General features: G+C 41.8%; 1 protein-coding gene across 1 annotated transcript; it reads left to right on the top strand.

Annotated features, from left to right (window-relative positions):
* The first annotated feature begins 5237 nt into the window (after window positions 1-5237).
* On the top strand, window positions 5238-11394 carry LOC110527440 (SLIT and NTRK-like protein 5). The gene is made up of 2 exons (XM_021608709.3): window positions 5238-5982; window positions 7777-11394. Exon 2 carries the CDS (start codon window positions 7834-7836, stop codon window positions 10435-10437), a length of 2604 nt encoding a protein of 867 aa, XP_021464384.1. The 5' UTR covers window positions 5238-5982; window positions 7777-7833; the 3' UTR covers window positions 10438-11394.
* The last annotated feature ends 788 nt before the right edge of the window (window positions 11395-12182 follow it).

Raw genomic sequence — 12182 nt, 5'->3', positions numbered from 1 at the left:
TTGTTGTGTTACAGCCTGGCTTCAAAATGGATTAAGTAGATTTTAGAAATGTTTGCTCATTTATTGAAAATGAAATGCAGAAATATCTAGTTTACTATAAGTATTCACACCCCTGAGTCAATACATTTTAGAATCAACTTTGGCAGTGTTTACAGCAGTGAGTCTTTCTGGGTAAGTCTCTAAGAGCTTTGCACACCTGGATTATACAATATTTGCAAGTACATTTTTGTTTTTGTCTTTCAAGCTCTGTCGAGTTGGTACTTGATCATTGCTAGACAGACATTTTCATGTCTTGCCATAGATTTTCAAGCTGATTTAAGATAATTGTAGGTGTGAGGTACAGAGATCAGGTAGGCATTAAAAAATCATGTTAAACACTATCATTGCACAAATAGTGAGTCCATGCAACTTATTATGTGACTTGTTAAGTACATCATTACTCCTGAACCTATTTAAGCTTGCCATAACAAAGGTGTTGAATAGTTATTGACTCAAAACGCTTTTGTTTTTTAAATAATATGTGCAAATTTCTGAAAATGTCATTCCAATTTGAAATTATGGGGTATTGTGTTCAGGCCAGTGACACACAATCTCAATGTAATGCATTTGTATTTGGTCTGTAAAACAACAAAATGTGGAAAAAGTCAAGGGTTGTGAATTCTTTCTGAAGGCATTGTGTTTGCAACTGTCGAAATAAAATTAATGGTACCATTCCACTGTTGAGAAACCAAAGTCAAATAAGGCATACACTAATTTGTGGTGCATCTAGATGATCAATCTACTTCTCTTTCCTTAATCAATTTGATTTGTTTTAATTGCTTTGCACTTATTGACCCAAAATATATAAATCTCATCAATAAATATGATGTCAGGTTTATATACGTTCTTGTGGGGAAAATGAAAGGCTATCGTTAGATACTGCACGGAGGCAGCTGCATGTAACACGTACCAATCAAGAGAAGTTGGTGTTTCAATCGGATTTTGATCAATATGCTTCAATCAATGATCCTGTGAGGGAGTCCTCATAATCATGGGGGTTCCAATTGCAAACATCAACATTGGTGCTGATCATCTTCTGATGGGGTTAGAAACACATGACATTAATCAAAATTCATTTTGCAACGCCATGAATAGCGCCACTCAACATACGGTCATAAAAAAAGAAAAAGTCCTTTTAAGGACTCCGGGGCCCTATTCCAGAAGGGGTGCATGTGAGCCTTTTTATAGCGGCCCCAAATGAAGGCAGCATTTTAGAGAACAGAAGGGCCCGAAACTCAGTGTATCTGTCGATATGTCATAGCCGTCACAGGAGGTGAATCACAGCTAAGTGTCCACAGGCTAACGATGGAGGCCCTGTCATGGGCTGAAACGATGTAACCTAGGCTGTTGACAGTGTAAATCACTTGGGAAGTGACACAAAATCTAAACATTTTTCTGCCGGCACCCTCAGCAAAATCTGCATGTTGTTGTTGTGTGAGTGTTATTAGCCAATAGTGAGGTATACTCACCTAAGGGACCTTACATATAATTGTATGTGTGTGGTACAGAGATCAGGTAGGTATTCAAAAATCATGTTACAGTAAACACTATCATTGCACACATGTGACTTGGTAAGCAAAATTGTACTCCTGAACTTATTTAGGCTTGCCATAACAAAGGGATTGAATACTTATTGACTCAAGACATTTCCACTTTTCATTTTGAATTAATTTGTACACATTTCTAAAAACATCATTTCAATTCGACATAATGGGTTGTGACACAACATCTAGATGTAATCCATTTTTAAATTCAGGATGTAGTACAAGAAAATGTGAAAAAAGTCAAGGGTTGTGAATACTTCCTGTATTTCCCACAGTTGAAGGAAAATGAATGGCACCATTCCACTGTTGAGAAACCAAAGTCACGTAAGTAAGGCATTCACTATTAATTGTGGTGCATCTAGATGATACATTTCTCTAAGCAATCCAGCTAACCCATCAATCAAATAATCAGTTAACCAAAAGTGTTTTTTTTCCAGAAATCGGTAACATCTATTGAGCTGGAATTACGGTTTGTTATTCGAGACGTGCGCTGCAATTGAATCAAATGAATGTGCAGTTGCTCAAACTGTTTAGTCCCACCCCATGTATCCTATTTATGAATTCACCACTGCATCTCTCTCAGGGTAACCTAGTGGTTAGAGCATTGGACTAGTAACCGAAAGGTTGCAAGTTCGAATCCCCGAGCTGACAAGGTACAAATCTGTCGTTCTGCCCCTGAACAGGCAGTTAACCCACTGTTCCTAGGCTGTCCTTGAAAATGAGAATTTGTTCTTAACTGACTTGCCTAGTAAAATAGAAAAATAATCCCTTTAAACTTGACATTCAATGATTAACATCAGTATTTACATGAAGAACCATAGCAAATGGTCAACATTGTCTTGAGGAATGGAGAACTAGCTGGTAATATAAATCCCAAAAGGATAACTCAAGGACAACAGTGATACGAGTTTTATATTTTTTCTTCTTCTTCTATGAGCATCACAAATCTTGGCTCAGACGGTCTAGGTGCTAAAGCTGTCAATGCAAACAGTAATGTGGGACATAGAAACACAGCACATACTGTATATGGCACTGAGATAATCCCACATACCATTAAGCACAAGCGTTGGGCTCATCATCTGATCTCATTATGTATAGGCATTGGGCTCAGTACTTTGTAGCATCACATCCCAAAGATATCAGATCTTAACTACTTGTTATTTTGACTGGGTAGGATAGTGTGTGCATAGCACAGGAGGTTGGTGGCACCTTCATTTGGGAGGCTGGGCTCGTGGTAATGGCTGAAGAGGAATGGTATATAACACATGGTTTCTATTTGATTGATGCCATTCCATTTGCGCCGATCCAGACATTATTATGAGCAGTTCTCCCCTCAGCAGCCTCCACTGGCATAGTCATTATTTAGTAGGTGAACATTAGGATGAACTTTCCAGGTAGAGCCTATAGGTACCTAATTCTACAAACTGTAAGCACACTCAGTTCATGTTGGCCAAGCAGCCGTATGTGCTCCCATTTCGAAGCAATTACTAAATCTGTAGTGCCTGTGTATAATTATTATTATTTTTTTGTCTGTTAACAGGCAGGATGGCATAGATGCATCTGCTGTAGAGTAGATACAAAGGCCTACACACCCACACACACACACACACACACAAACACACACACTGATTTGAATAATACTGCTACTGTTTCTTTTAAAATGATCGCATGTACACATATTTATCCCCCGCGCTCGCTCTCTCGCTCTCGCTCTCTCTCTCCTTCTTTCTCTCTATCTCCCTCTCTCTCTCTTACGTGCACACACACACACACACACACGCACGCGCGCACACGCGCACTAATGCACGCACACGCGCACACACACACACACACACGCACGCACACACACACACACACACCACTTGTATCTCCTCCATCAGAGGAGGTAATGAAAAAACGACTACTATTTTGATGTCATGATTCTTCTCAGGGGAGCCAGCTAAAGTGCCTTCCATTGGGAAGACACCACTGCCACCGCGCCACGCTATCACGACAATGACTACTTTAACTGGATTTCCAGCTGGGCGCCAAAGATTGTGAGATTTGTCCTTCACAACAGGCAACTTGCTGTTAACGTATTGTTAATGCGATTAGCCAGCCAGAAACGTTCAGATAATTTAATGCATCTCCACGGGTAATTTGGATGCCGCCTATATGACACATCAGCTTACCGTTGTGTTTGGTCACTAAGGAGGGTATAGGAGTTGACTTATGGATACGTAATACAATGTAGACTAAAGGGAAGATCTGTTTGTACATGCCAGCCCCCTCCATATGCTAGATTTAATTATATGTATACATTGCTTGCTCAATGGCTCTCAAGGTCTAATTGGACTTTACCCCTGGCAGAGCTAGCACGCATATGGTTGCAAAGACTCATTCAAACTTAATTTGCAAATCACCTGTCTTTGTTAGCCAATGGACAGATAAACCACAAACATGACTGTTGAATAGGCACCAGGCAAAACGTTTATGATTTCAAACAGTTCAGACTCTAATGGCTTATTTCCACTAAGGATTTACCACAGTGTTTTACCAAAAAGGCTCAGACTTTTGTGTTGCCACCTCCACGGCCTGGCCCCAGTGTCTCACTGCAGCATGGCTTCTGTGGACCTGCTCTAACTTGTGGCCAAGTCCAGGCCATTGGTACTTTGCAGCTTGCATTTACATAGCAATGGCTAACTGTGAACATGGGTTAACACCATCACAAAGCAACTGTCTTGATGATGCAGATGTTGTTCATTCTGCTCTACACAAGTCCTCAATGTTAAGTCCTCGGTTTCAAGTCTTCAGTGTCAGCCCTAGCTAACTGGAAACACAGTCCCCCCCCCTCCCCAAATACAATAGCGCTAACGTGAATATGATCACTGGCGAACCAATGGTGCTGTAATGGAAAACCCCCGTTTACCAGACCCAGATTTAGCCTAGTCTTGGACTAAAATTTACTTTTCAGGAACAATATCCATTAAACATGCTTCTTAGTCCAGGATTAGGCTGAATATTTTTTTTCAGGAAATCAGCCCCAAATGTTTTGGTTGGTATCATTGTTGAATTAATTTATAAAATACATGCAATTTAGAAGTGTGTGCGTGCACAGATTATACAGTAAATTGCCATGTCTTGAAACACTTACCCAAATCATATGGTTTAGGCATGCCTGATATTTAAGTTAGGTGCAGGCAGTTAGCCCTACCAAAGAGTTTTAGCTACCCTCAACTACAACTAGGTCATACTGTATGTCTCATAGGCTGTGTTCTATGTCACACACACACACACACACACACACACACACACACACACACACACACACACACACACACACACACACACACACACACACACATCCTCAGGCCAGGCTCGGACTCTACCCACACACTGACCTTAACATGCCACATGAACAACACTTGTTGCCATGTTTTCACAGCATTTTCTCACTGGCAGCCCATTTCTGATATTTTTTGGCCTGTGTAAATGCAGCCTTATTGCTTGGCAAAGTGTACAGTACACCGTCAAAAAGTATGTTTCATCGCATTGTACTGCCCTCTATAGGTCTTCCTCACTCTCACGACCCCCCCCCCCCCCCCCCCCCCTCCCCATGAGGTACTACACCACAAATAGCATCTAAATATTGACAACATGCATGTTTTGCTCGTTATATACATTAGGGGTGGGGACATTCATGCATATTCCAGGATTCTTTCAGCCTCCAACGAATGGAAATTAATATAGACTTTACATATTGTGTATGCTGCGCCAACCTTGATCCACGTTCCACCAGTTGAAACATGGGCAGTACAAAAAAACGCATAATTGATTGCGCAGAGACATAGGAAGGACATCATATTATTTCGTCAGACAATGTTGAATTAAAGTCAACTATCTAAGATGCGCATACATATTCAGTCAAATTGTGCGGTCAACGCTGAGGAGAAAAATAAGGATCTTGGGTAGATCTATTCACAACGCAATACAAGCCGTACCACTCACAAGATACAAAGGGATTCGTGCCTTTCCACCGATTCCCCGGCGCGCATGCTACAGAGGGAGATCTCGGTTGAAATGGATGTATCTGATGTTTTGCAGTTCAGTTTATTACACTTTTCCCATATGAAATTATTACTTTTCTTTGATTCCATTCCACAATGAGAGACCAAGATTCGCTGTGAGAAATACAAGAACCCGCTTTTTGTCGCGCTGATCGTCACGTTGCAGGCGTGAATGAGACAGTTTGTGCAATTCATTGCCAGGTATTTGGAGCTAAAGACCGCCGCGGCTCTACTTTGAGGATTTTACATCGGGGAAAAAGGAAGGAAAATCACAGATTCCACATTACCATAGGACAGGATGGTAAACAGCGGAAGGTAGTTGGAATGCTTTCGCATTGACAAGGTTCAACATGGTAAGGACAGCGGATTTTCTGTCTGTGATACAGGGCTGTATTGCTCATTTCAGGGAAGCTAATTCTTGAGTTGGGGAGCTGTCCATGGTCCAGAAAATGATTTATCCCCATACAGCTCTTACAGCTGTATTCAAGTTGGTTGAATCTAAATTATAAACGATGAAACAAACGGGTGCATTTGATTAAAGTGCCAACAATATACATCCGCGTTTACTGGTAGATATAATAAATTGACATTTACATTGCATAACTTTTTGGAGGGCTACTCAGTGTCCTTCAAGGTGATGAATGAATGCGCAATTCATGAAATCATTGCAATGCTTCATATACGTTCAGCGTAGGCCTATTTTGATTTAATTAATTAGTGGTAAGTGGCCTACATAGGCTACAGACTAACTAAATATGGAATGCAATACATTCTTCATCGGTATGAATCAAATGTCCTTTCGTAAAACATAGCCTATTAGCCTACCATAAACTCTATGATCATATTAGGATGACTACACCCACAAAAGCGGACCTCCAGGCCGATAGCTTTTTCTATTTTCTCGATTTTGTCACAGATAGAACCTGTGTGTGTGTGTGTGCGTGTGTGTGTGTGTGTGTGTGATTGTGTGAGTGGTGCGCGCGCGTTTGTGAGGGAGGGGGTGGGGGCGAGAGCAAGGGAGAGAGAGATTATTTGAACAAGAATTAAGGGATTCTTCAACTTCAACATATACCGGATGCGAAATAAAATGTTTATTATAGTATTATTTATTCCACAACAAGATGTAAATTGTGCATGACATTCAGCAATGCTTGCAAATCCGTTTTTGCTTTTAATCAACTTGGGTCTCTTTTTTTCGCCCGATGGATGAAGGGCTGTGACTGTCCCTATGTAACAATCAGTATTTCTAACGCATGCAGGCTTGAGGATGAACACCTTCCATAATGACCACGACTAGCCTATTTATCATTTATTAACAAAATATCTCCGGATATCTGATGATAATGATTGATACCCGGCGGTTTCTATACTATTCGCAAATTGTCGGGATCTGCAGGGTGAGTAGGAGATTGGTCATTCCATAGGATTGCTCGTATCATATTTAAAAATATATATATATATCATGAATTCTTTAACTTAACAACGGAATTTTGTTCCATTCGATTTATAAAATATATATTTTAATCCTGGGTCGCATCGATTAAATGTGAACATTGTCTCAAGATTAACTCTTTGCTGGAATCTTCGGGGAATAGAATTTGAAATGGCAATGGATTCTGTATAAATGCCGCAGATGGCTAGTGGGTTTAGTTTGCAAGCTATTTGAATGCATCGATAGATTTCAAAATCGCACATCACCAACCTAAAGGCGGCTATAATCAACCTGCTTGCTCTATTTTCAAAGAAACACATGCATAAGGCTGTACTCTTCTCCATGACATTCACCAATATGTCACCAGCATGTCATCAATATTTCGCATGGAGATTTATTTCCTTTTCGGATGTCTATACCATGTTGAGATATGATGCTGTAGCTGAATACATAATAATGGAACTGTACTGAATGTGGCATTTTAGCTGTAACAAATGTTTATGGCATAACCATATTGTGTCTGTCCAGATATCTGCTCTTTCTTATGCACGTAAAACTCCAAACATGTATATGCAATTAGTTACCTAAAATGCTTTACAAAGTGTTTTATGTCTCTATCCACAAGTGCATAGCTCTTTGTAACCACTGCATGCAGGGATGTTCCACTTAACACAAGATGTTCATTAAACAGACAATGCCTGCCTTTCTCTTCTAGATGACACCCCATACCGGCACCATACTTCAGTGAGCTGGGGCACCTTCTCCCTCGAAAATGCATATCTGGATACTGAAAATAATCCTTCTGATCGCAGCATCTCTGAGTCTGGTCGAGATGTACGACAATTACGGGGAGATCTGTAGGAATCTATGTACATGCGAAGAGAAGGAAGGGATACTGACGGTAAGCTGTGAGAATAGAGGGATCATCCGACTGACAGAAATAAGCCCGGTGCATTTTTCAATGTACCACCTTCTGCTGACAGGGAACCTCTTAAAGAAACTGTCCCTCAACGACTTCATCAACTACACTGGGGCGACCATATTGCATTTAGGCAACAATGCTATCGATGAAGTGGAAACGGGTGCTTTCAACGGACTCCAGGGATTAAAGAGATTGCACTTGAACAACAACAAGATAGACGTCCTAAGGGATGATACGTTTGTCGGCCTGGAGAGTTTGGAATACCTTCAGATTGATTACAATTACATCACCAATATAGAGCCTAATGCCCTGAGTAAACTGCATCAGCTCACAGTTCTCATTTTGAATGACAATTTGCTCTCTGCTCTGCCTACAAACATTTTCCGGAATGTTCCCTTGACACATCTGGACCTCAGGGGCAACCGGTTGAAAATGTTTCCTTACATTGGGCTCCTGGAGCACATGGACAAAGTGGTGGAATTACAACTTGAGGAGAACCCGTGGAATTGCTCGTGTGAGCTCATTGCCCTGAAAGCTTGGCTGGAGAGCATATCGTACACAGCTTTGGTGGGGGAGGTGGTCTGTGAGACACCGTTCAGACTGCATGGCAGAGACCTGGACGAGGTCTCCAAACAGGAGCTGTGCCCCCGACGAGCAATTTCTGAATATGAAATGCGACCCCCTCCCCCACTCAGCACCAATGGATATTTCCAAACCACGCCAGCTTCGGTGACGGCCTCAGCCACCTCGTCAAATGCTTTCAAGGCATCGTCAAGGCCTACCAAGGGCACCCGTCAATCAAACCGAACCAGGTCAAAGCCCACCTCCCGGATTCCAGCTAACCCTTACAACTATGGCCCCATCATTGCTTATCAGACCAAATCTCCTGTGCCTTTGGACTGTCCCACCACCTGTACATGTAATCTGCAGATTGCTGATCTTGGACTAAACGTCAACTGCCAAGAGAGAAAGATTGAGAACATATCTGACCTGAAGCCCAAGCCATACAATCCCAAAAAAATGTATCTCACAGGGAATTACATTCCTGTGGTACGCAGATCTGATTTCTTGGAGGCTACCGGATTGGATTTGCTTCACCTAGGAAACAATAGGATATCCCTCATCCAAGACAGAGCTTTTGGGGATTTAACCAACCTGCGTAGGCTGTATTTAAATGGTAATCTAATCGACAGGCTTACAGCAGAGATGTTTTTTGGCCTGCAGAGTTTGCAGTATCTCTACTTAGAATACAACAAAATCCGTGAGATTGTAGGGGGCACGTTCCGGTTTGTGCCAAACCTTCAGCTGCTTTTCCTCAACAATAACCTTCTGAAAACCTTACCAGCGGGAATCTTTACTGGGCTGTCCCTCTCTAGACTTAATCTCCGCAGTAACCACTTCCAAAACCTGCCTGTGAGCGGTGTGTTAGATCAGTTAAAATTGCTGTTGCAGATAGATCTGATTGAGAACCCATGGGATTGCTCGTGTGACGTCGTCGGCATGAAGATATGGCTCGAGCAGCTCAGTGCCGGCACCGTTGTTAATGAGGTTAAATGTGAGACACCCAAACGTCACAGCGGGATTGATATGCGTTCCATTCAGTCTGAACAGCTGTGTCCAGATTACTCTGACGTAGTCGTCTCAACAGCGCCCCCCTCTGATGAGCCTCTGCCGGACAGAGCCACCACCACAGAGACCTACCAGAGATCTAACCCCACTAGCAGCGTCGTCCCTCTCTCTGTCCTCATCCTCAGCCTGCTGCTCGTGTTCATCATGTCCGTCTTTGTGGCGGCGGGGCTGTTTGTTGTCGTGGTGAAAAAGCGTAAAAAGTCCCAGAGCGACCGCACCAGCACCAACAACTCTGACGTGAGCTCGTTTAACTTGCAGTACAGCCTTTACAGTAATAACCGAACCGTCCCCAAAGTCAAAGCCCCCGCCGGACACGTGTATGAGTACATCCCTCACCCTATGGGCCACATGTGCAAAAATCCCATTTACAGGTCCAGGGAAGGCAACACAGTCGAGGATTACCGCGACCTCCATGAATTGAAGGTGACTTATAGGAGCGATGTGGATGAGGAGAGGAACAGCAACATGAGAAGTCCCACTTATAGCGTGAGCACTATTGAGCCTCGCGAGGACCCCTCCCCTGCAGAAAATGCCGAGCACTTCTTCAGGGGCATCATAGAGGCGGACAACCAATCCCCCTCCGGTAACAGTCTAGAATACAAGTACACTGGCCCTGTCTCGTACACGTACAACCCAAACTTTGATGTTAGACGCCAGTTCTTACACCCAGAGAGGATACGAGAAACAGTGCTTTATGGCACAGCGCCGAGTACTGTTTACGTGGAGCCCAACAGAAATGAATATTTGGAACTAAAAGCGAAACTTCAAGTCGAGCCGGACTACCTCGAAGTTCTTGAGAAACAGACCACTTTCAGTCAGTTTTGAGCAACAGATTTGTCCATGTATGAAGGATTTCCCCCCTTAAACCCACTGGCTCAATATTGAGGGTGCCTTGGCACGACACATCAACAAAATAAGCATTAAACGGGGTGTGCCAAACTCTATTATTCTTATTTCTTAATTACATGACATTGCAGGAACTGAAAGTCTCTCTCTGAACCTAACTGGACGAAAGTTGTTCTACTTAACTGGTGATTTAGAATCTATTTTTATATGGTGAAGATTGAATATACATACATGTAAGTGTACAGGTCAACTTACCCAACTACATTTTCAGGAATATAACCATACATATATTGTGAATCACAAAAATGTTTATAAATCACCATCTGACGAAAAAACACTGTACGGCAGTGTCTCCATCAAACTGCGCAGGACAATTCTCTGCTTTAGTCTGTAAGTAAGTATTTATTGGAGTACTCTGCCATGTATTTTCAAACATTTTGATTCTTCATCAGTATTACCTGTGTCATAATTCCATGATCCTCTGTAAACGTTTATGTTTGTAGTTCCATATCATTTACTGTAGCTCGCATTGTAAAAGTGGCTTTTTTTTTTTAAATGGTGGCACACCCCCAATGTTAAAGAAAGACTGCGTCATTTAAAGAAGAAAAAAAGTTGTCTTTGTATGCTTTCTGCACTTTTTGGAGTTGGAAGGCAAGTGGGCCTTTAAACAGCTATCATTAGGATGATTACTATTAAAAATGAATATGTGCGTTCATTCTTAATATGTATTCTTGATATGTTATCAAATTCATGAATAATAATTGAAGTAATAATTATGTTGTGTAATACTGATCTTTTAATGTGACACCTATTTTTATACAAGCATTCGCAATTCTCTTTCCCTCATCAATTTCATTCGTTTTAATTGCTTTGCACTTATTGCACTATATTGACCAAAATATGTTAATGTCATCAATAAATATGATGTCAGGTTCATCTATGTTGTTGTGGGGAAAATGAAAGGCTATCGTTAGATACTTCACGGAGGCAGCTGCATGTAACATGTACCAATCAAGAGAAGTTGGTGTTTCAATCGGATTTTGATCAATATGCTTCAATCAATGATCCTGTGAGGGAGTCCTCATAATCACGGGGGTTCCAATTGCAAACATCAACATTTGTGCTGATCATCTTCTGATAGGGTTAAAAACACATTACATCACAGGCACCAAAAAATACATATGAACGTGTTCCTTTCAAGCCTCCAGGGCCCTATTCCAGAAGGGGTGCATGTGAGCCTTTTTATAGCGGCCCAAAATGAAAGCAGCATTTTAGAGAACAGAAGGGCCCGAAACTCAGTGTATCTGTCGATATGTCATAGCCGTCACAGGAGGTGAATCATAGCCAAGTGTCCACAGGCTAACGATGGAGGCCAGGTCCTGTCATGGGCTGAAACGATGTAACCTAGGCTGTTGACAGTTTTGGGGTAAATTATGTGCCAGTGTAACTCATTTGGGAAGAGACACAAAATCTAAACATTTCACTTCCGGCACCCTACGCAAAAGCTGCATGTTGTTGTGCGTGTGTTATTAGCCAATACTGAGAATCTGACCTAGCTGGTTTACTGCTGTGCTGCAGTTTCATTTCCTGGTATTTGTGTTTCACCTTGGTAAACAACTGCAGTAACCATAGAAATCCTTGCTTGGGAAAAAAATGATTTCAGGTGTGAATCATATTATGGCGTTGGTATAGGGATGTGTGTTCGATGTTTGTGCTTATGTACA

The sequence above is a fragment of the Oncorhynchus mykiss genome, chromosome 7, assembly GCF_057628025.1.
Source record: "Oncorhynchus mykiss isolate SJ-2025 chromosome 7, ASM5762802v1, whole genome shotgun sequence".
Taxonomy (NCBI): Eukaryota; Metazoa; Chordata; class Actinopteri; order Salmoniformes; family Salmonidae; genus Oncorhynchus; species Oncorhynchus mykiss.
This window is presented reverse-complemented; position numbering and strand designations above follow the sequence as displayed.

Bases quoted from the DNA above. Each gene is read 5' to 3' on its own strand.
- LOC110527440 (XM_021608709.3), top strand. From the start codon at position 7,834: ATGCATATCTGGATACTGAAAATAATCCTTCTGATCGCAGCATCTCTG.